This window comes from Lycium ferocissimum, chromosome 7 (genome assembly GCF_029784015.1).
Source record: "Lycium ferocissimum isolate CSIRO_LF1 chromosome 7, AGI_CSIRO_Lferr_CH_V1, whole genome shotgun sequence".
NCBI classification, from domain to species: Eukaryota; Viridiplantae; Streptophyta; class Magnoliopsida; order Solanales; family Solanaceae; genus Lycium; species Lycium ferocissimum.
The window spans coordinates 24382661-24405778 of NC_081348.1; the positions used below are offsets into that span (position 1 = coordinate 24382661).

The 23118-nt window shown below is 35.0% G+C and overlaps 2 protein-coding genes and 2 long non-coding RNA genes across 4 annotated transcripts; 3 read left to right on the forward strand and 1 right to left on the reverse strand.

The window, feature by feature from the left end:
* Nucleotides 1-1296: 1296 nt before the first annotated feature.
* Nucleotides 1297-2975, forward strand: LOC132063957 (probable carboxylesterase 8). Its single transcript, XM_059456748.1, has 2 exons — nt 1297-1899; nt 2402-2975. Exons 1-2 carry the CDS (start codon nt 1353-1355, stop codon nt 2872-2874), a joined length of 1020 nt encoding a protein of 339 aa, XP_059312731.1. The 5' UTR covers nt 1297-1352; the 3' UTR covers nt 2875-2975.
* A 2630-nt stretch (nt 2976-5605) lies between these two features.
* On the forward strand, nt 5606-12526 carry LOC132063958 (UTP:RNA uridylyltransferase 1). The gene is made up of 6 exons (XM_059456749.1): nt 5606-6991; nt 8971-9339; nt 9950-10173; nt 10283-10346; nt 11763-11959; nt 12098-12526. Exons 1-6 carry the CDS (start codon nt 5894-5896, stop codon nt 12306-12308), a joined length of 2163 nt encoding a protein of 720 aa, XP_059312732.1. The 5' UTR covers nt 5606-5893; the 3' UTR covers nt 12309-12526.
* Nucleotides 12527-13315: 789 nt separating this feature from the next.
* On the forward strand, nt 13316-17433 carry LOC132062612 (uncharacterized). Its single transcript, XR_009416217.1, has 5 exons — nt 13316-13651; nt 14602-14796; nt 14894-15269; nt 16146-16176; nt 16274-17433. It is a non-coding gene; the product is annotated as an uncharacterized LOC132062612 (long non-coding RNA).
* A 1356-nt stretch (nt 17434-18789) lies between these two features.
* On the reverse strand, nt 18790-21346 carry LOC132062613 (uncharacterized). The gene is made up of 3 exons (XR_009416218.1): nt 21190-21346; nt 19413-21081; nt 18790-19323 (listed from the first exon to the last, which is right to left on the reverse strand). It is a non-coding gene; the product is annotated as an uncharacterized LOC132062613 (long non-coding RNA).
* Nucleotides 21347-23118: the final 1772 nt, after the last annotated feature.

Here is a 23118-nt window from a genome sequence, read left to right on the forward strand (position 1 = left end):
GTGAAAAAATTTCATGGCCAAACGACACTAAGTATCTTGGGGCAGTTGGCTGGCAGCGTTTGCTTAAAGAATCCTACATTTTCATGCTTTTTTATTTTTGTTTTTTCTTTAACTTATTTTTAGATTTAAGCAACAACTACTGCTAATTTACTTGATTAGAAAAAAAAAAAAAAAAACAAAGTAACAACAACAATTTTTCTGCCTCAATTACAAACAAATTGCGATTAACTATATAAATTTCTAGTATTTATGAAACTATATTTAAGTTCATCTCAATCCAATGTTACATGATGAAACAAGAGAGAAAGTATCGATGCACTAAAATTAAACTCCCTGATGAAAGGAAAATATATGTTAGAATATCACCCGTATAATAGAAAAACCATATAATATTTTTTAAATATGTGCAAGAAATTTGACCTATTTTGATGGCTTTTTAGATATTAAAAATAAAAAGTTATTCGTAAATTTAACTGCGTAAAGCGCGAACAGGTGTACTAATTACTTACTATTGACACAAAACTGCAATGGACTTTTAAGTGATACTGAATTTTGAGTGTGCCAAATTAATATACTTTATAATTGCACATTTCAATCAAAATAATAAAATTAAGAACATTCTTTTTTGTTTATTTTGAGTGATTCAAATTTAATGTGTCTATTGTTGAACGCGTCCGTCTTTTCAGAAGACATCTATTCATCAACTATATCCATTTTTGTATACACACCTAGTCATGAAAAGGTACAGATCGATATATTACGACTTCTACAAATACCTTCCCTATATATCGGGTAAAGATACTGAAAATAGAAGTTGATTTCAATCAGATCCTGAGTTTGCATGACTTCATCCTTTGAGTGTTCATTGATCCTTTCACCCTCTTAATTCCACAATGTCTTTGTCCTTCAATATTCTGAACTACGACAAAAGTTGTTGAGAGATTTAAGAGGTCTTTGAAATAGGACGTCATTGATTATAATTTGCACATGGATAGTAAAAATCTACTCTAAATATAGCATCTTCCATAGCGTGACTCGTATCGATTTTTTAATCCAAAACTCTATCTCTGCTTTTAGTACTATGAGTAAATATTGTCTCTTGTTTGTGCTTACATGCATGTTCTTTTTCAACATTACCATCTCTCATATTTCCAATCATTTACTTCCCTTTTAATGTTTTCAATTAATTCTATTACTCTAGATGGAAAATTTAGTTAGCTAGTGGAGACTGGATAAATAAATTCATATACCTAACTCAACCACTCATCTTAATTACCCCTTCACTTTTCCTTTATAACTGAAAGAAAGAAAAACAACAACCATCCATCTCAGTTCTTATCTTATATACTACCATGGCAGAGCAAAAGAACATAGCAGAAACCACCATGGAAGATGCTTACAAGTTCCTCAATATTACTCAAAATCCAGATGGCTCACTCACTAGAACAACCCCAATTCCTAATGTACCTTCAACACCAGAAAATAATCCAAATTCACCACAACAACTAATTTCACTCTCCAAAGACATACCTCTTAACCCCACCACCAACACCTCCATACGTCTTTATCGGCCTGTTTCCCCACCACCTAACGCTAAATTACCGTTGATCATATACTTCCATGGTGGTGGTTTTGTGCTCTATAGTGTGACTTCTATCATTTTTCATGAATCTTGTAATGCCATGGCAGCTCAGTTTCCTGCATTAATTGCTTCTGTCGAGTATCGGCTCGCCCCCGAACACCGCCTTCCTGCAGCCTATGACGATGCCATGGATGCCATCAAATGGGCTAAAGATCAAGCTATTAATGGTGGTGATCCGTGGTTGAAAGAATTTGCTGATTTCTCTAAAGTTTTCTTGATGGGTAGTAGTGCAGGAGGAAATATTGTGTACAATGCAGGTATGAGTGTCAAATGATCTGGCTAAATTTGAGCAGATCAAGATAAGTTGAGTGAGCGAGTAAAATTGTTTGGACTAAAATGGTCAGACAATGGATCCTAACTCAATCTAACTCAATCTGTCTGACTGATATTAACAAGTTTCAATTTACTTGTTTGTTTTCTTATAATCTCTTTAATTACCTAATAAAATTTTATATTATGATTATATATAATATATTAAATAAAAAAATATTTTTTAAGATTTCATTACTCCCTTCGTCTTTAATTTGAGTGTCTTAGTTTAACTGAGCACAAAGTTTAAGATTTTTTTTTTTTAAAATCTAGTGGTTCTATTAAAGATGTGTTTAATGTATTAAAATGTCGCTTGAATCTCGTGGTTTTAAACTTGTCGGACACTTTTTTGAGGCAATACATATCAGCTCATATCTGGACGGTCAAAATGACCGGATCATTGAATGAATCATGTTTTTATTGAGTAATTTTTATCAACCCTAAATGCAGGTCTACGTGCGCTCGATCTCGATCTCGATCCGATCAAGATCGTAGGGCTGATAATTAATCAAGCCTACTTTGGTGGGGTCGAGAGAACGGAATCTGAGCGCAAGTTTGTTAATGACAAGATTGTGCCTTTGCATGCGAATGATCTGATGTGGTCGCTCGTATTGCCTAGCGGTGCGGATCGCGACCACGAGTATTGTAATCCGTTGATTAGTGAGACGGGGTTGAAAGAGAAGATCAGACGGTTGCCAAGGTGTTTGATCAGAGGGTATGCAGGGGACCCACTGGTTGATAGGCAGAAGAGATTTGCTAAGATGGTTGAGTCACATGGTGTGCACGTGACCTCTCAATTTCTTGAAACTGGACATCATGCTGTGGAGATATTTAATCCAAAAAGTGCTCAAGATTTGTATGATGATATAAAGGATTTTGTCAAATCTACTTGTGATGGTAATATGGGCAAATCAGCCATGTGATGAAGTACTGTGACAAGTTAAAATTTGTTTAAAGTTAGTAATGTTTTTCACTTCTTTATGGAGTAGTATAATTTTTCTATTAAAGATGAGTTTGTTTGAATGATTTTTCACCAGTGGTGTTGAGATATTATTTATTGCATAGCATGTTTTCTAGGTCGTAGATTTATTTCTGCTACTATGTCTAATAAAAACAAATATGTCATTTTTCGAGATTAACAACTATCTCAAATTTGAACTAGATCCAATTTCGGGTCGTGATGCAATTGGAAATAATTAATCATGGTTGGATAGAGATTTGCATGTGAATAGCTTTCGTCAAGTTGCAAGTTTCATCAGGCTTCATGTTGAATTGCATTCTTTGTTTCTAAGAAACAATTATCCTTTCATGGTAAAAGTCAGAAAATGTGCTGGCTTCATATTTGTTACAAATGCACGGTTGGAGGCAAATCCAAACTCTTACAAAAACAACGTCTCAATCCCAAACAAGTTAGGATCGTCTATATAAATATTTACTACTTCATTTAAGTTCAGCTCATGTCATCATCATTTAAAATATAAAAGTGAAAAACCATTTAAAATTTATAATAGTATTAATAATATTATAAGTTCTGTAACAAGTCTAAACCTAATCCAAACTTGTAGATATCACTGATATGAATCTTTTTCTTTCACCGTCTAATGTCTTTAACTAAATCTGTATTGGTTCCAAAGATTTGTCGGTCTTTCTTGACAACTTCCTTTCATGTGATTTTAGGCATATCTCATTCCCTTTAAAACCTTCATTCACCATAGTTTCTTACCTATGGACCGGTGCAACATGTATATGTCGACGCAGGACATCAAACCATGTCAAGTGACCTTCTCTCGTTTTATCCACAACTCATGCTACTTGCGTCTTCTGGCCAATGTAGTCAGTTTCAATCTAATTAATATCAATGTATTACCGCACATATATCCATGGCATTCACATCTTTACAACACTTATCTTCTTGTATATATGTTGGACTTTAGCGGCTCAACATTCGCTACATATAGTATTGTCAGTCTTATATCTATTATATAGAATTTACTTTTCACAAGCATTCATCTATCCAGTGGGGGAGCCACATGCAACCAAGGGGTGTCAATTGACGCTCCTTTGCTGGAAAATTACACTGTGTAGATACGCAAAAAGAATTTCTATGTGTTTTTTTTATGTATATATACTATGTGTTGAATCCCTTTAATTTCTGCGTACATTTACTTTTTCATATTTTCACCCCTTAATAAAAGTCCTAGTTCCCCCACTACATCTATCACATAAAATTACCTCGACATCACTTCTCCACTTCAACCATTCAGTTTTAATCTTATAATAAGAAACATCTTTAACTGTCATTTTATTTTTCTTGAAAAATGAGCTTAAATATCTAAATTATTTTCATTTTGACATCATAATCCCGTTTAGTCTTACCTCAACTTTGCTTTTTCCATGATTACTAAACTTACCGTACATGTATTTAGTCTTACTTTTACTTATCGTAAAATCTTTATTTATAAGGTTCTTTTTCATATATGACTCAAGTTTTTAGTTGACACATTGCTAGTTTTGTGGATTAACAGAATATCATTAACAAGTAATATACCATGAAACCTCACCTTGTATTATGTTGATTAGCTCGTCTATAACGGAGGCTCAAACCCCTAACTTTAGAGTCAATTAATTAGTAAGTGGATACTATATCTTATACATAATTATTTTATTTTATGTTAAAACATTTAATCAATTCTCATCCACTGCTACATGAATGGATCTATCTCTTCTGATTATTACCTACATCTTAATTTAAGAACACATAAAATTTATTTTCAATTCTTTCAAGAACTATTTTGTTATTTTCTCTGAAGTTTAGTAGTCAAAGAATATCCTTTGAAACTTGAATACCTGGCAAGAAGGTGTATTGATATCGAAAACTTAACTCATTTGCTAAACAAGTCGTTCACCAAAAACAAATTCTTGCATTTCCCATGATTATAATTCTACTCTATCTAGAAGATAAGATTCTTTTTAAAAGTTCAATAAATGTAATCCTAGATTAAAAAAATCGAAATTGAAGTAAGGAAAGTAATAATAATGGAATGGGAATCGCACCGTCACCACGAAATAATTCTCTTGGCTTTTCACACACTCAAAAAAGGTGTATTACAGTTGCTATGCCAGTTCAGCAGTTTGTGTTTAATGGCACACTTTATATGTAGATAAGTGTTCAATAGAAACAAACCTTAGTTAAGGTGTCTAAGTGGAAAATAGTGTCAAGTTTAAGGAACTGTCTATGTATTTGACCTTTAAAATATCAACAATACTTTTTGAAAAAAGAAAAGTAAAAAGGGCTATAAATACCTTAATCAAGTTGAATATCACACATTTGTTGAACATTACCAGGTATATTCCATGTCAATGTGTATCTTGGTGTATAAAATAATGAAGTAATTTCGGTTATCATTTTTAAATTTAAAAAATATATAGCGCATATGTAAGGCAAAAATACAAATAGCCGATCCAAATTTACTTAGGATTGAAACACTATTGTAGTAGTAGTAATTTTTTTCATTCCAACCTTTTTATAGGTATCACAGATTGAAAGAAAAAAGTGCTTCTTGGACAAGCCTTCTTGTACAAGTTTTAAAAATATCAACAATAAAGTGCTTTTTTTGGGTACAACTTTTTTTTTACTAGTAATACCATACTACTACAACTCCAGGTCTATAACTACTCCTCAAACATCCTAGTCCTAGTACAAAATAGAGAACACTTTTTAGTTTCCAGATATTTATAGGATGAAGTAGGTATATATATCAATATTAAAAACTGATACTACTTACTATCTTTTATTTTGTTCTTTTTCGAGAAATCCAATCAACAGACGGAATGGGTAAAGATTTATAGTAAGTAGTAAGTAAAGTATTTCTTAGATCGAAAAAAAAAAAGTGTCTATATTTGTTCAGACTTGTAGTAAGTAACTTAGTGAGTGTGTAAACGATGAACGGCGGAGGAGGCGACGGCGCACCATCACAGTCAACGTCATCAGACGGCGGTGAATTCCTTCTTCAATTGCTTAAAAATCATCCGCCACGTCAGCAGCCGCAACCACCGGCGCCGCCGCCACATCAGCTTCCACATGATCCAGCAGTTGCTGCAGTAGGTCCCACTGTACCCTTCCCCACATTCCACCATTCTCCTCCTCTTTTTGTACCTCATAATTTCTACCACCTTCAAGGTTTTCCCCAAAACCCTAACCCTAACCCTAATTTCTCATCTCCACCTGGTCCGAGTGGGTTCAGTCAATTTCAACATGCTGGTGGCCCACTTGGATTTGGATCAGTAGGGCAAAGCATGGGTAATTTGGGTGCCAATGTTGGTAAGCCAAGTAATTCAACTCATGAGCTTGAGCAAAATCTGATTTTTGGATCTTTACCTAGATATAATCGTTTCAGTGATGATTTAGCCGGTAAAGTTGGTAACTTTGCACAGAAAAACCAAGAATCAAGATTAGGGGATGTAAGGATGTTGAATGGTGGTAAGGTTGAGAATGCTATTGGTTCGGGTCGAAAACAACATGATTTTGTGGGGAATTTAAGGGGTTTTGAGCAACAGAATAGTACCAGTGGGAGTGTAAGAAGAGGGGATGTGGCACCGCCAGGTTTCTCCAGCAATTCCAGGAGTAGGGGTTATGAGCGTAATGTGGATAAAGAGAAGAGTTGTTTTGTTGAGTTGAACCATAGGGGTATTGGGTCGAATCATAAGTATGAAAGGGAAAGTAACCATCTTTCCAGGAATGGTAAGAATTATGCTATTGGTTCAGATGATCGAGGGGTTTTTCGTCAGCTGGAATCACCCGGACCACCAGCAGGAAGTAAACTTCACTCTGTTTTGGCGTCTAATGTTGAGGATTCTATGTCGGAATTACATGTTGAGGATGCTGAGAGTAGTGAAGAAAGGAAGAAGCTAGGTAGGAGTTCTGCTCGAGGCCAAAGTGAATTGGATGAATTGGGAGAACATCTTATCAGTTCTCTTGGACTCGAGGATGAATCGGATGAAAGAAGCGACAAAAAGAAGCATCATGCCTCTCGTGATAAGGTATTCACTACCGACAAATATTCAGATTTTATGTGTTTGGTTTGGCCTGATGAACGTGCTTCCTAGATCTTTTTTTTTCTTTTTTCTTGCGACTTATAGTGGTTTAAAGAAATTGAATTTTTAATACAAAATGGTTGTATACGCACGCGTTGGTAGTAGTTTTTAGCTTTAATGCGTGGTTTCATCAGCAAAATAAGATTTAAAGTTACTTTAACAGTGTTTGTACTTCGTAAAAGAAACGTGTTTGTTTAACCTTTTTTCTTTTATGCTATAATATCTAACTATTTGGTGATATCACTGCTTTTGCTCATAATACAGCTTATTGATTTCCTTCTCAGGCAATGACTGGAATTATATCAACTAAACGACATTTTTTTGGTCTGAAAGAAACTAATCAACTTGTTATCTGGCTTTGACAGCACATATATGTGAGACTGATAAACCCTTGACTGTGAGCAACCGTATGCACTGACTAACTGAATTTTTAACTCATTGAATTTAAAAGAAAAAATGACAAAAATGGTCCTTATGTTTGAGAATGGTTCAAATAGCCCTTAAAGTATGCTATAAACAGAGAGAGTGCATACGGTTGGTCTATTTTTTGGTTTCTAGTATAGTTTTTTGTGTTGCAGTTTCTAGGATTTGATGGGACTTTCCTAGTGTTTTGATTAATTTTTTTTTCCCACAGTTTTCGTCAAATCTAACTGATAGAGGTTTTTAAATATTTGACGGAGACCAAAAGATAACTTAAAGGACCAAAACTGTTCAGAACATACTTTAGGGACTATTTTGAACCTACTTCCAAATATAAGGGACCCTTTTGTCATTTTCTCCATTTAAAGGTGTATGTTAAATGCTACTAAACAACCTCTTTATTTTCTGGTAGCGCATATTCATTCTATTTTGGGGGTGTATAAAGCCACGGAGCGATCCAGGCATCTATCTTATTGTATTGACGCGAATGGAAGATCAATATTTCTTCATGCCGCTCAAGCGGGATCTGTTCGGGTTTTAGTGAGAACAGCTGTCATTGTTTCACTAATTTGGATCAAAGTTACCTTGTGAGAAAATTAATCTTGCTTGGAAATTCAGATTGATTTTGGATGATATTTCCCTAACAACATGGATCAATGTGTCGAACCAACTTTACTTACATTAGAGTTTCAGGATGATTGGTACACCAGTTGTGTGGAGCTTAAATCTGAAATGAAGCACGTCGGTTTGAATTGTGCATGCTTTTACTTTGTGGGTAACATTGAACGGTATTTTCAGTTATAAGAACATGTGCTTTATTGAGGACAATTCTGACCAATGTGTAGTCAAAGGCTAGAAATGGACCAATTATATAAAAATGATGTTTTCCTTTTCACCCTCTACTTTGTTTCCAAGCGGATTGAACATCATAATTACTTCCCTTTTTACAAGTCAAAACTTTCCCTCTTTGTGATTCATTAATTGTGTTCTAAGAGCATCTACTTGATTGAAAGACAAACACGCAAGTTGACGACAAATTCGTGATCTTAGTCCATTCCCTTATCTGTAGATTGGGCTGTCTGGATGTGTCTTGGCATATTCTCTAAAAAACCATGCAACTGTGTTCTAATTCTCTAGCATGTTTTGTTTTATTGGCGTCTCTGGTACAAGTACCAAAGAGCTAAGCAATGTATGGTTGGGGTGAAGAGGAGCGGGAGAAAAGTGAGGATTATGTGTCATCTGACTCATTTTCCTTGTTTGTATTAAAAGCAAAAAAGGAGCTGAAGGATTCCCTTCATGTCAGATCTTTCAATCTATTTAAAATTGGATGCTTAGAAGGAAGTATAACAATTTTACTTATCTTCCAACTGCCCCAAACAATTGGAAGTAAATCACTAATATCTCATGAGGGCAAAAATAAACCTGTTAATCTCTCTATCCTTTCTCCTATCCTTCTCGATACCGAACATACTGTTACTGACTCACTTCTGTGCTGCTTTCATCAGGACTACCGATCAGACAAGAGAGGAGAATTTATACTTGGCCAGAGGATGAGGATGTTGAAAAAACGGATTGCATGTCGGAGTGACATTAATAGGATGAATGGTGCTCTCGTAGCAATATATGAGTCCTTAATACCTCCAGAGGAAGAAAAGACAAAACAGGAACAGTTACTAGCACTGCTGGATAGAATTGTTCACAAGGAATGGCCTGATGCTCGGCTCCATGTTTATGGATCATGTGCCAATTCTTTTGGCTTCTCGAAAAGCGATATTGATATTTGCCTTGCAATTGAGGATGCAAATATTGACAAAGCAGAGGTATTGTTGAAGTTGGCTGACATGTTGCAGTCAGACAATCTCCAGAATGTGCAGGTATTCAGAAAAGCTTAGCTACACATATACTAATTTCGTTAATGTTCCATATTGCAAGAAAAGAAGAGGAAATTGGGCAGAACTCTCTGTGTGTGTGATCTTCACTTGAATTAAACTCTCTTGATTCCTTTAAAATAAAACTAGCGGTTTGTTTGTTTTTCTTTTTGTTGAGTCTAAAATTAATTTTTTTATCTTTGTAGTCTCATTAAAAAGGGTAAATTAGAAAAAAAAAAAAAAAATGGGGGGGGGGGGGGGGGTGTGCAAGAATGAAACTTTGGCATAATTTTATGCTTGTTTGTTGGTTCTGTTTTCTTTTTCATTTGTTGTATTTTTCTGAGATCTAGCAGCTTGGGTGGTTTGATCCTTCAATTTAAAAACATGGATTTCACATTTTGCGGTCCCTGGCCTCCCCGTAGTGGGCTGGCGGTCCCTGGCCTCCCCTTAGTGGGCTGGACTAAGTCCACTTGCCATGGTCAATCCAGAGTGGATCTAGAATCTTCTATGCTTCTGATTTCTTATAAGGTCGTTAAGTTTTGTGGCTTTTCCGTTGGTGCTTCCTTCTGATTTGATTTCTGTTTCAGTATGGTCTCTGACTCAAGTTTCCATGCAGGCGCTAACGCGTGCTAGGGTGCCTATAGTCAAGCTTATGGATCCAGAAACCGGGATATCTTGCGATATATGTGTGAATAACGTTTTGGCTGTTGTTAACACAAAGCTGCTTCGAGATTATGCACAAATAGATGTACGATTAAGGCAGTTGGCATTTATTGTTAAACACTGGGCTAAGTTGAGAGGGGTGAATGTAACTTACCAGGGGACATTATCTAGTTATGCGTAAGCCTACATTTTCCTGCTATTTCCTTTTTCCCTCTCAATTTCTTATTCATATTTACCTTATCAAAAAAATCTTATTCATCGGACTAACTTTTATTTCTGCTTCCAGGTATGTGTTAATGTGCATTCACTTTTTACAACAGCGAAGACCTGCCATCCTTCCATGCCTACAGGTGTGTTTTCTTTAGCTCCTGATGTTATGATGTATGCATTTTATGTGAAACTTGTAATGTGTGCACACTATCTGAACTGTTTGATTGTTACAGCATTACTGCAAGGATGTGGAAATATCTGTTGTTTGGTTGAGCATGGACCGGCTTTTTTTGATTAATCTATTCCTCTAGTCAGTGACTGTGAATTATTAGTTGCTTGATTGAGCTCAAATTACTTTTGCTTGGTCTATTCTAGTCACATGCACTTTCTTTCTGTCACGTGCTCCTTCAGTTAAGCATGTACAGTTTTTCTTGAGGAACCAAACTGTCGTGGTGATTTTAGATTGTGGAAGAAAAACTGTAAAAAGTGCATCATACCTACAGTGTAGTTATTTTGCTTTTGGGTTTTTTTTTTTTTTTTTTTTTGGTGGTGGTGGGGGGGGGGGGGGTGTTCCAATTGTCAAGTCTCTCTTGCTCTATGTGGAAAGCAAGCTTGAAATTCATCTTCTTTGGGATCTGTAATATCTTTCCTCTTAATCAGATGCTAGTTTGGGAAATCGTGAATTATAGTTGTATTTAATTCACGTTAAGACTTTGGCGTGGCTGTTGACGAGTACATCTTCGGGTAGTAACCAAATCCTTATCTTAGAGCTAGAGCTATGGAGTGTGAAAGACACAGTCTAGTTGTTTTCGTTCAATTAAAGAACGGTTCATCATATCATTTTTCTACTTAGAATTGTTTTCACCTTAGGTTCTTGCCACCAATTGCCCTTTGTTGTTTTCCTCCCTTTGTTAGAGTAGACGGGATATTTTGGGAATTGAGTTTCATGTAGAGATTTTAAGGAACTAGCTGTCTGGGAATTGCATAGCTGCATTTTCTATTTCCCTTCTCTTCAATCTTCACTGTATGATTATCCAGCATGGATGCACTTGGAGCTCATTAGCTGTGGACTTCCATTTGATTCTGTACTAGTTAATTTGATCTCACATAAAAGACACGAATCTTCCGATTTGGTCTCTCTCTGTACTGTATTTTAAAAGATTGGTTTAAAAAGTATGATTAAGAAAGAATATAAATGATTTGTGCACAACGAGAAGAATGAAGTTCGCCAATATGCTTCACATTTACCATACGAAGCATGAAACTTGCTTTCTTGTCTTTCTTTCCCGTCTAAAAATCAAGTATAGTTCATTACGAACATTGGTTAATCAAGTAGTTATCACTAAAATCAGTTTCTTGATGTGTCATAACATTGCTTTGGAATATTTACCCTCTATATGGGCTATTTCTCGGCCTTGCAAACTGGCTGGGACACTGAACTTACCTTTGATGTATTTGGTAATACTTTTCTACTGCTGTAGTCCTAAGAAAACCAAAATAAAATAAAAAAACTAAAGGTCAGGATTTTCACATTGATTTCCCTGTTCTCTTATCAGGGAATGGAAGCAACCTACTCTGTTAATGTTGACAACATTGAATGTGCTTACTTTGATAAAGTGGAAAGGCTTTATGGTTTTGGATCTCACAATGGGGAAAGTCTTGCTCGGTTGGTGTGGGCATTCTTCAACTACTGGGCGTATTGTCATGATTATGCAAATGATGTTATATCTGTTCGTACAGGAAGCACAGTGAGGTGATGCTTTGTAGCATACGACTGATTTTGTTCTTGTTGATTATAGTTTTTTTTTTTTAAAAAACTTTTCAAGCATTTCTCATAGCGGGGTTCTGTTTTGTGTTGCTTACTAATTTCTTCCTGTGTGATGATGTGCAGCAAGCGAGCCAAAGACTGGACTAGGAGGATTGGGAATGACAGGCATCTGATATGCATAGAGGATCCATTTGAAGTTTCTCATGATCTTGGTCGGGTGGTGGACAAATTCAGCATAAGAGTACTGAGGGAAGAATTTGAACGAGCTGCTGAAATAATGCAGCATGACCCGAACCCTTGTGTGAATCTCTTCGAACCCTATGTTCCTAGCTGATTGGCCTTTTGTTCAAGAAAAATGACCAATAATTATAGGAATGCCCCTCCGGATGTAAATTCGTTATGAAGTGCCTTTTTTGTATCCCTTCTCGTTTTGGCTTTCACTAAAGTGTATCTAGGCGTTGTTATCTTTATCTAGCATCTAGGTGTTATTTTGTAAAGAACAATCTCCTGGAATTTCATGGTATGTAATCTATTTATTTTGCATATTGCTAAGGCATGTATTTCTTGGTCTATTATAGTTACATTTGGACTTGCATTTGACATGAAAATAATTGAATTTATGACGGGAAAAAGATTTCACTTGAAAAACTGATTTTAACATGAAACTCATCTTCAAAATAATTTATAAACAAAATTAATCTAATGTTTCCAAATAATATATATTTTTTTAAAAAAAAAACACGAAAAAAATTTTATGGTCCAACAGGAGTATGACTGGAAAGAGTTGAGTACAGAAGAAAGCAATACCCTGAGGTTTATGGTGCGAGGTGGTACTGTAGTTATAGCATGTTTGGTCAAGCTAGTTTTCTCTCAAAAATACTTAATTTTTCAATAAGTGCTTATTTGAAAAAAAGTGAGATATTTGATTAAGTTTTTGAGAGAAAATAAGCGCTTTTGGGGAATAGCAGTAGCAGTTTTTTAGAAGCTAAAAAAATAACTTTTACCCATAATTAATTTTTTGAAAAGTATTTTAAAAAAAATACACTTAGAAATACATTTTAAAAGCTTGATTAAACATCAATTGCTTTTTAAAAGTGTTTTTTAAATTATTGGTCAAATACAAACCATTTTTCGTTAAAAGTACTTTTTTGAAAAGTTCTTTTAAAAAAAATATTTTTTAAAATAAGTTGATTTTCGAAGCTTGATGAAACAGACTATTAATCTTAACTAAAAATCTCTGATTCCAGCTTTAAAAATAAATACATAAAATCATTTTGCTAACAAAGCGCTTTATAACTTCGAAGTTAAACTTTGCATTATGAAATGGCGGATAAGAAATAAGAAGCTTAAAAAAGAGAAAAGGAACAGACGAGAGAAAAGTCAATATAGTTGGAGGTGATAGATCGCAGAACAGTTAGTGTTCCACTGTCATGAGTGGTCATCGTACAGATTACAAAGGCAACATTGGTAAAGAAAATATTCATAGCCTTGTGCTCTCGATATAAAGCAAAAGTCTAAGGGCTACGTGACTTAATCTTTGTCAAGAATTGTCCCATCTTCTCTCTCTTTCATCTTTGTCCCCGGTGTATATATTTCCTTAACTTACTATACTTCCTTCTTTCATTTGGTTTTTCCTGAAGGTTCTACTCTTCTTTCCATGGTCTTGAGCTTTTATAGGTGAGTGAGTTCCATGCAATGCTGTCTTTAATTTCTGTCATATTGTTTCTGTTTCTTTACATTTTTGTTTCTTGTCCTTGCGTTGTAGCTTGCTTCAGTACGCATCTTTCATTGTAAAATTTTATAGCAGCGTATGATTTAATTTCATGGGTGTTGTAGCGTGGAAACATATGTATGTGTATTTGCAACAGTTACGATGAATCGTCTGATTATTATTGGCTTCTTAGCCTCTGAATCATCTTAGATATACAAAAAGAATAGCTGGCTACGACAAAAGCTTCATCAGTAAAGAGAGAGGTCTGGACATAGATTTTTTTTCAAAAAATTGAAAACATTGTTTGTTCATGGAATTTGACCAGTTTTTGAAATATTTTGAAGAGAAATTTCAAGTTCCAAAAATTAGTTTGGGCCAGTTTTTGGGTGAAAGACTTTTCTTCCACTTGCAATTTGCAAAACTTCAACTTTCTTTCAAGTCAAATGCATGTCCAAACACATATTCACAACTTCAACAGCTCTTTTTTTCAAGTTTCAACCAAATCTATGTCCAAACGCTAGCTAAAATTACTACCCCTGGCACAGTCTGGGAATTCTTCTTTTGGTTTTGACGGTGTAAAATGTAATTATTGAAGATACTCGAGCTTCTATACTACTCTAGTTTTCCATAGTTTTTGTAAAGTTTTTCTTAATTTCTTTGAGACAGTAGCCTGAGTTGGACTAACTGTGGTGTACTAAGCTAATTTGGTGATTAATAGAATTCCATCAAGACAATGTTTGAATCCCTTCGGGCTTTGGCCACTAAATAGGATCTCTCTTTTGTTAAGGGGATTCAACTAATTATATAACCAAAAAAATTCCTTTTTGTACTATTTGAATACAAAGATTTTTCCCGCAAAGGGCATTCTCTTGCCAATATTTGTATGACTAATCAGTTCTTCTTTTGTGCTTTGCAGTAGTTGGTGAAAAAGTAATGATGCAAATTCAAGAATTTTGGGAGTGGCATTCTCTTGGCGATCTTGAGTAACAAGCGTTTTAGTTTCTTCCCCCCGTTTCTGATTGCCATTTCTATTCTCAACATGCTCCTGGATACCAACAAGCACCCATCATTGTATAAGCTTTTATCGGAAGAGGGTTTTATGGATAAAATAGTAAGTTTTTTAGTTTCTCGTTATTCTTCTTCACTTTTGCCTTTTGGTTTTGAAGTCTAAATTTAGTTTTTCTAAACTTAAGACTTTGTTTTGTTAGAAAATTCCGCCCTCTTTAATTTTATCAGAGAGCACAAGAAGATGTTGGCGAAGATTTGCATAATGAAAACAGATGAAGGGATGTCTTGGACAGTAAAGATAGTAAAGGAGGGGTCTAATTACTTCATCTGTGAAGGAGACTGGCCACAGTTTGTCGCGTATAACAAACTGGAGCTTGGTGATCTCTTAGTCTTCTTACTTATTGGTAAAAGTGTTCCAAGTTCTGCCCTACAACAAGGATTTGTGGAAGCCTTCTTGGGCGTCAAGTTTTTGAGGAACTCAGCTCAGAAGAAGGAAGACATCCAACCATCAAGATGCTAAGGAAGAAAGGATTGACCCAGCCTGTGATGGGGAAAGTCCATGCTATTTGCAATCAGGTAACATCATCTCTTTATACAGTTGGTAAATTTGATTGTCTTAAGTTATTATCTATAGATGCATGAGAATCGTGACATACTACAATGTAAATAGTCTTTACGAGATAATTACAGTACTGGTGTTGAACTTTTCTCCCCATTTAACTAACTCGCAAAAATAGACTTTTAAGTTTAATGATAAAGAATTGGACCATGCAACACATCCATTTCCGTCTCCAAAAAGATTGAACTGGCGGTACCTTTGAGATTTGCCTTGTTTCATGTTTTGACATAAGCAAAACTTATCTCTGTTGAACCAGAAAGTCTGTGAGATCGTTTGTTCACTACATCACGGTTGAATTGCATATCACCTCATTCATTGATATTCTGGGTGCAAGACTACTCGAAAAGAAAACTGATTTCCCCGAGTTATCTGACAGTCCCATTAGAAAGTGTGAAATGATCGATAAAGAAGATCGAAGGTTGAAAGATGATTGTCTAAATATTTAGGATATCTAGCTATTATGATCATTCCTAGACTTAGCTCTACCAAGGCACTAATAAGAGTTGTTTTCCCACTACCTCTCCTGACAACTCAATATCCACCTCCAAATATGCAGCTAATATTTAGGATTCCAGGGATGAATGTACGAGTTAATTCTCATAGAACAACACTGAATCCTTATTAATCTCATTCTTTCTACTGATCAAAATTTTACTGGAATATGAAAAGGGAGAAGTAGAAAGGCAGACCCCAGCAAAGAAGAAATTCATGCTGCAGTAGTAAATATTCTGAAAGAAGTGGATATTAACTCTCTAAGCAATATCTTGCTGTTGCATTAAATATATATGAACTTTTCTCACTAATCAGGGGTTTATGCACTCTCCAAAATGCAGAAAACTTTATCTGATATCATCTGGGAATTAGGTAAACATAGCTTATGAAACTCTCAAAATGCTTGATAGTCAAAAAGTTAATGGTATTGCTTTCTTGTTTGGTGACTCTGTAGCTGGAGATATTTCAGGTAGCCATTTTAGTGTGGATTTGATGCATAGGAAAGCAGAGGTGAATGCTACAGTCACTGGTGTAATGAGGGACATGATTGATCAGGAAGAAAGCGCTGATCCATCCAGTGGCTCCAGATATGGAGAAAACCCACGCTACGCAGAGTCAGATAACTTCAATCCACTTTAAACATTTTGTATATTTTAATTTTTTCAGTTTATCTATTGATGGCAATGACAGACCTCAATGAAAACAAATGAAGCATACTGACAAATTGGGATTAAGTCCTAATACGTTTTTTAAAGTAAAAGATTTCATTAATAATTAAGTCCTAACACTTTGTATTAAGTTTGCATCTGTAATAGCCTCTGGATTGGTTTAGTTAGAGACTTGTATGTATATCATCATGATTCATGACTGTGTAAGTATGAGATCCACTTTGAGTCCCTTCTCATTACTTCCCTTTCAGTCAATGTACACTCACCATAACAAAGCTAGGACATATCTCTTTCTTTTATTTCGCTCGTTCATTTTCTCAACACCTAAAGGTTTCATCATGAGAGGAGGAGATAAATCTGATTCCAAAGTTGATAACATGCTCGGCGTGGAGAAGACAGCTCCAGGACTAAAAGATCATGTCAAGAATTCTGACAAACCTAAGAGGCCGGCAATTGTCAAGAGAGGACGGAAGCAACCAAAGGATCCTAAGCCCATAAGTGCTTACCTTGGTTTCTATGAGGAGTTTAGGAAGCAGTACATGAAGGAGCATCCTAACAACAAATAAGTTTTCACTGTTGGTATAGCTGCTGGAGAAAAGTGGAGACAGTTCTCAGATGCTGAGAAAGCTCCTTGCATAGACGAGGCATGAAAAAGGATGGTCGGGTGTGTAAAGATCATACATGCTTATAACAAGCGAATGGCTGCTGAATTTGCCTAGGATCTGACAGGTCATTGTCCGGGGTTGATGAAGAAGTTCTTACTGGATTTTGGAAATAGGTGAGGAAGCTCGTGTAATACTTGCAACTTTTTGTTTCTACTTTTGGGGGTTAAAGATGAACTCAGAGCAGCTACTTTTCCAGCACAGTAGTTTTATGTTCTTTTTATTTGAATGCTGCTTAATGATAACTCAGCAAGGCATTTGTCCTTCTAACTAGTTATATTTGGATTACCATCTAATCAGTCTCTTATTAATTGTCTAATTTGTTGGTTATACTATCGTTGCTCTCTGTCGGAGCTGGTCTAGCTTCCTGTTTTCCTGTTCCATATGCAGGTGGTGGAACCGGAACAACAAGTGGAATTAAATCCTTAGTTTGCCTTAAGAAATGAGTTAGTTGGCATTGTGATGAATTGCATCCTAATATAGAAGAATGATATAAAGGGTACAAATGACCAATTCAACTATTTATTGATTGGGACATAGTTGTGTGGTTGATTGAATTATATAGATGCATAAGAGTGTCCTGGTAAATATCGAACTTGAGAGAGAGACGCTCTTGATCTGAGAAGAGTTTGTTAAAGTGTTGCATGAAACTTATGGTCCTGCAGAGTTCCACATCTCTGACAAACATTTGGCCACAAATTGCGAAGTGTTCATCTAAAGTCGCAAATTGGCCAGATCACTGTCTCTTAGGCGTGTTCTTGAGTGGATTAAAAGGACTTAAATCTGATGTTTGGATTCACAAGCCAAAAACAGCTTACACTAATACAGTTTAGTTCTTGAACTTGAAAATAAATTAGGGTATAAGTCATACCAAATATTAAAAATGAACAAAGCTATACTACTTCATCTGTAAATCAAAATTCTCGATAGCGCTTCCACCTAGCCACGAGCCAACCTTTGGAAACAGGAACATGGGAAACTGAGAGGAAGAATCTTATGGCCACGGACTCTGTTTTCTTTGCCATGAGAAATTTGTACCTGATCACAAATGCAAAACTATGGGTTTGTCTCTATTGGAGATTACAAACGGTGAGCAACTAGATGATGTTAGCGCCGAGTGTGGCATCCCTGTAATTCTTTCCATGCCATTTTGGGACGCGCAGTTGGCTCTAGAATGAAGTTTCAGGGCAAAATCAACCTGTGACAGGTATTAACACATGTGGATAGCCGGTCTAAACACAATTTTGGGTCTAAATCCATCATTGATGAGCATGAAATTTCAGTACTATAAATTATTCCAGCATTCAGGGTGCAAATTGGGAATGGAGATAGCATGCACTGCAATAAAGTTTGCTAGAATCTTCAAGTTCAATTGCCGGGCTTAACCATTAAACAGGATTACAACCCTTCGGGGCTATTGTGTTGTTGTGCTTTGGTTCCTGCAACAGTTCTTGCTACCAGAAAAAAGTTACCAAGCTTTGAGCATATCGATCTTGCATCTTTCAAGTAAAAAATAATTTTCCTTATGAGGTTTCTTCAAAACAAGTTTGATTCGTGTTGATTTATCTTGTATGGGTAGCTTTCTATTGTAGATGAATTTTCCATACTTTCAAGATCAAAGACTAAATAAAAAGTTGCGGTAATTCTTTCAAGACCAGACACAAAATCAAAACGTGATATTCAACATAATTGACACGCAAGATACCAAAGGTCCAAAGATGATCATATCATACAACAATTCGACCAACATTGCCCCGGGCTAGCAGTTACTCCACAAATAGCCAAAAGATTGCGATGTTCTTTTTACATACACCAAAACGAGACCAAAAGAAACCAAGTATAATACATGTACATATTGCAAAAAGAGCGCTTCACCTTTAGGCAGACCTCTGCAGCATTCTGTGTTACTCAGACCAGTAACAAAGCTATCACAACGAATGGGGTCTGGGAATTTTTTGAACTTGTAACACTTTTCTACCATCATTTCCCCGAATCAACTTGAAGATGTAAGTTTCACCATAGGATATATTGTTATCTTTTCGAAATGCAGCCCATCCTTCTCTTATGCGAACACCACCGCCATGATCATGTACTATATCCACCCGCCACTCCTTCCCCTTTTCATTAACCAGTGTCATTCTCTTCATGTTAAATATACTAGTCCGTCTGGCGAAGCTAATTGGTATAGTCTGAACATATTGATCAAATAGTGAACACGTAAAAATCAACATAACGGGGAATTTAATCAAAGAAAAAAAACAGGATTAGTCAACCTTACCATATAAGTTGAGTGTGATTTTCTTATAACGACTTTGTAGTATGGATCTTTATTGCTTAAATTCACCACATTGAATCTGATCTTCTTTGGACCATTTTCTTCACTTTCACTCTCTGCTTCCTCGTTCTTTACAACACCTGTCTTTCTCTCATAATGTTCAGTACTGATCAGGGCATCTAATTTAGATAACTAACAATGTAAAGAATTTTACACTATAAGTTAATTTTAACCTGGTGTATAATTAATGTACGTAACACACTCTGCTTTCAGATTACTAATCTCATATTATATATTATGAATGATTACCTGAAAATATTTTCTTAGTAATGTAATAGTGAAAAATTCCTTTGATACTATCAGTGTATAAGTAGTTAAAAACTTCAACTCATACTAAATGGAGTACACTTTTAAAGGCAAAATTAAGGATCTCACGCTTACATGTTATACCCTCGTGTAAATTCAGTGGCGGCGGTAGGATTTTCATGACCTATATGTAAAATCATTTGTTTTCATTGTGTTTATTTATTTTAGAGATAATGGTCAAAGACATAACAAAACGATCACTTTTTCATGAGGGTCACACCCCAATTATCAGTTATTCCTTTTTCGTACCGAACTATCACCATCTATGTACGAAAGCACATCTTGAAACTGGCTAGGCCAACTAACAATTGTTCCTTTTTCCTACCTGAACTATTACTAGCTATTCAACTAGGTGTGTTTTAATACATAAATGGTGAAAGTTCAGGTAGGAAAGGAAATAGATGGTGATAGTACAAGTCGGAAAATGGAACAACAAATAGTTGGGGTGTAAAACTCGCTATTCAACTAGGTGTGTTTTAATACATAAATGGTGAAAGTTCAGGTAGGAAAGGAAATAGATGGTGATAGTACAAGTCGGAAAATGGAACAACAAATAGTTGGGGTGTAAAACTCGCAAAAATTTGATAGTGTGTGTGTTTTGACAATAAACTCTATACTCGTATTATATTAATTCTGCATGCTGTACTCATGCATCTATAGCTGATTAATTGAAAACAATGAAATAACCCAAAATGCATAAAAAGATATACAACAACAACATACCCAGTGTAATTCCACAAGTGGAGTTTGGGGAAGGTAGGATGTATTATACGCAAACCTTACCTCTATCTTTGCGGGGCAGAGAGGCTGTTTATAGACCCTCGGCTCAAAAGGAATGTAACCGATGCAGGGATGTAGGAAAGAAAAGAGACAACAAAATAGCAAATGTACAGAACAATGTAGTAACCAATATCATAAAAAGATAAACATCATCTGGGAATTCTTTTGGCTCTGTTTTAATTCTTTTAGATCTTCTTGAAGGTCCAAATCCATTGTCTTGTTGCTCTTCTGAAGAACTGCTGAGTTCCTCTAATATTTGCCCCCTACAATCATTTATATGACTTTTTTGGGTGTAGACCAGGACTTGGAACATTGACTTATCAATGAGAAAAAAGAGCAATATGTCCCCTAACACCAGTTTATGATGCATCACAAATTGTGGCCACTCTTTTCCACATAAGAAGAAATAGGACTTTTCCTTCACTATATTTGCTTCCCACAACATTCCTTCAGCTGCATTTGTTTTTAGTAAACATGTCTTGGCTAACATTTTCTTGTGTTCTTTGATGAATGCAGGTGGCATTAGCTTAAAAATCAAAATTGCAAGTTTAGCAAAACTCAGTTGGCAGAAGATTTAGACCTTAAGAACCAAAATGAAAAAAAAAAAAAAAAGTATACAGAGAAATTAACTTACTATTTTATCCATAAAACCTTCTTTAAATAAAAGTTTACAGAATGAGGGATGCTTGTTGGGATCTACTTGCATTTTGAGAAATGAGAAGAAGAGGATCCAAGATGTTGATGGCTCACTGTTACTGTCATATATTTGTAAGTATATTTCTCTTACTCCTTTTCTTCATGAAACAAGTAATATGGTTAGAATATATATCAGTAGACAAGGTTCAATTTGCTTATGTACTGATTGAAATTGTTCAGAGTTCGAAGCTTCAATGCTCATTTTGGTAATTTGCCACCATAGTCACTTAACTTTATTTTGTCTTCCAAAAGTCACTCAACTTTGGGTTAGAAGCTTGAATGGTGATTCAACTTGGATAATTGGTCATCATAGTCACTCAATTTTGATTTGTCTTTCAAAAGTAGCTCAACTTTGACTAGTTATCTTCAATGGTCATTTTACCCGAAAATATAATTTCTGATACCTATTTAATGACGTGGCAGCTATAAATTTTTGGTAAAAAATATTTTTTTAAAAATTAAAATTAATATGTAAATTTATTTAGGATCCAATTCATTATAATTAGTGCATATAATACTAAGTATTATTCATCACTAATACATAAAATTAATGAACATATAAAATTTAGATTGAAAAAGTAACGTAAACACAATATTAAAAAAAACTACTCCCTCCATTCCATAATAAGTAGTGTTTTAGGCATTTTAATTTTTTCCAAAATAAGTGGTGCTTTAGAATTTCAAAAAGATTTTGGGCAGATTATATTCCTCCAAGATTACCCTTATTTAAATAGTCAAGATTCATTAACTACTTTTTATTTTTTTAGAAAGTAGTAAATCTTGAATAGGGGTAAGTTAGTAAAAACACTCTTACATTTTTAGGAGTGAGCAATTTCTTAAGGGGTGTGCATGAGCTTAAAAAACCACTTATTATGGAATGGAGGGAGTGTAACAGATAAGTAAACTAATTAATTAGAGCATATAATGCTAAATTTTAGAATATTATTCATCATTAATACATAGTTTATGCATATAAATATATACTTATTCGAGATGTCTCAAGTAATATTGTAAGGCATAAATAACAAAAGATTTTATTCTAAGAATAAAAATTTCTTTTAAATTAAACAGCTGAGCCAATAAATCGAAAATAAACCCTAGCATCTAAAATATGCAACTGTAATTGTGCGGTTAAAACCAAATTTAACTCAGTTGCTTAATTTTATAGAATTTTAAATATATATTCTTAGAATAAATTCTTTTATTATTTATGGGTTACAAATTACTTGAGACATCTTGTATAAGTATGTATTTATATGTTCATTATTTTTATGTATTCACGATGAATAATATTCTAAAATTTAGTGTTATATGCGCTAATTATGATGAATTTGATCCTAAACATTTTTTTGTAAAATTTTATAGTTGCCACGTCATTAAATAGGTACTAGAAATTATATTTACAGCTAAAATGAACATTGCAGCTAACTAGACAAAATTAAGTGACTTTTGAAATACAAAACAAAGTTGAGCAACTATGGTGGCCAATTACCCAAAGTTGAGTGACCATACAAGCTTATAACTCAAAGTTGAGTGACTTTTGGAAGACAAATGAAAGTTGAGTGACTTATATGGTGGTCAATTATCCAAAGTTGAGTGACCATTCAAGCTTCTAACTCAAATTGTTCACCCTTCTATTTCACTTTTTGATGCATCTATACCCTTGTTATTAGAAAATCGTCTTGTATTTGCCTTTGTTATATCAAGAGTTAGAGCTCCACAGTGAAATGAATGAACTCCACGTATTCAAGTTTTTTCGAGCAAAAAAGTATACATCTGCCCTCAACTCTTGACTGCAATATCCCTCAGACTAAAGGTTCGTTACTGGCTGAAGGCAAACACAAGACTTTTTCCTAGCGATGGAATA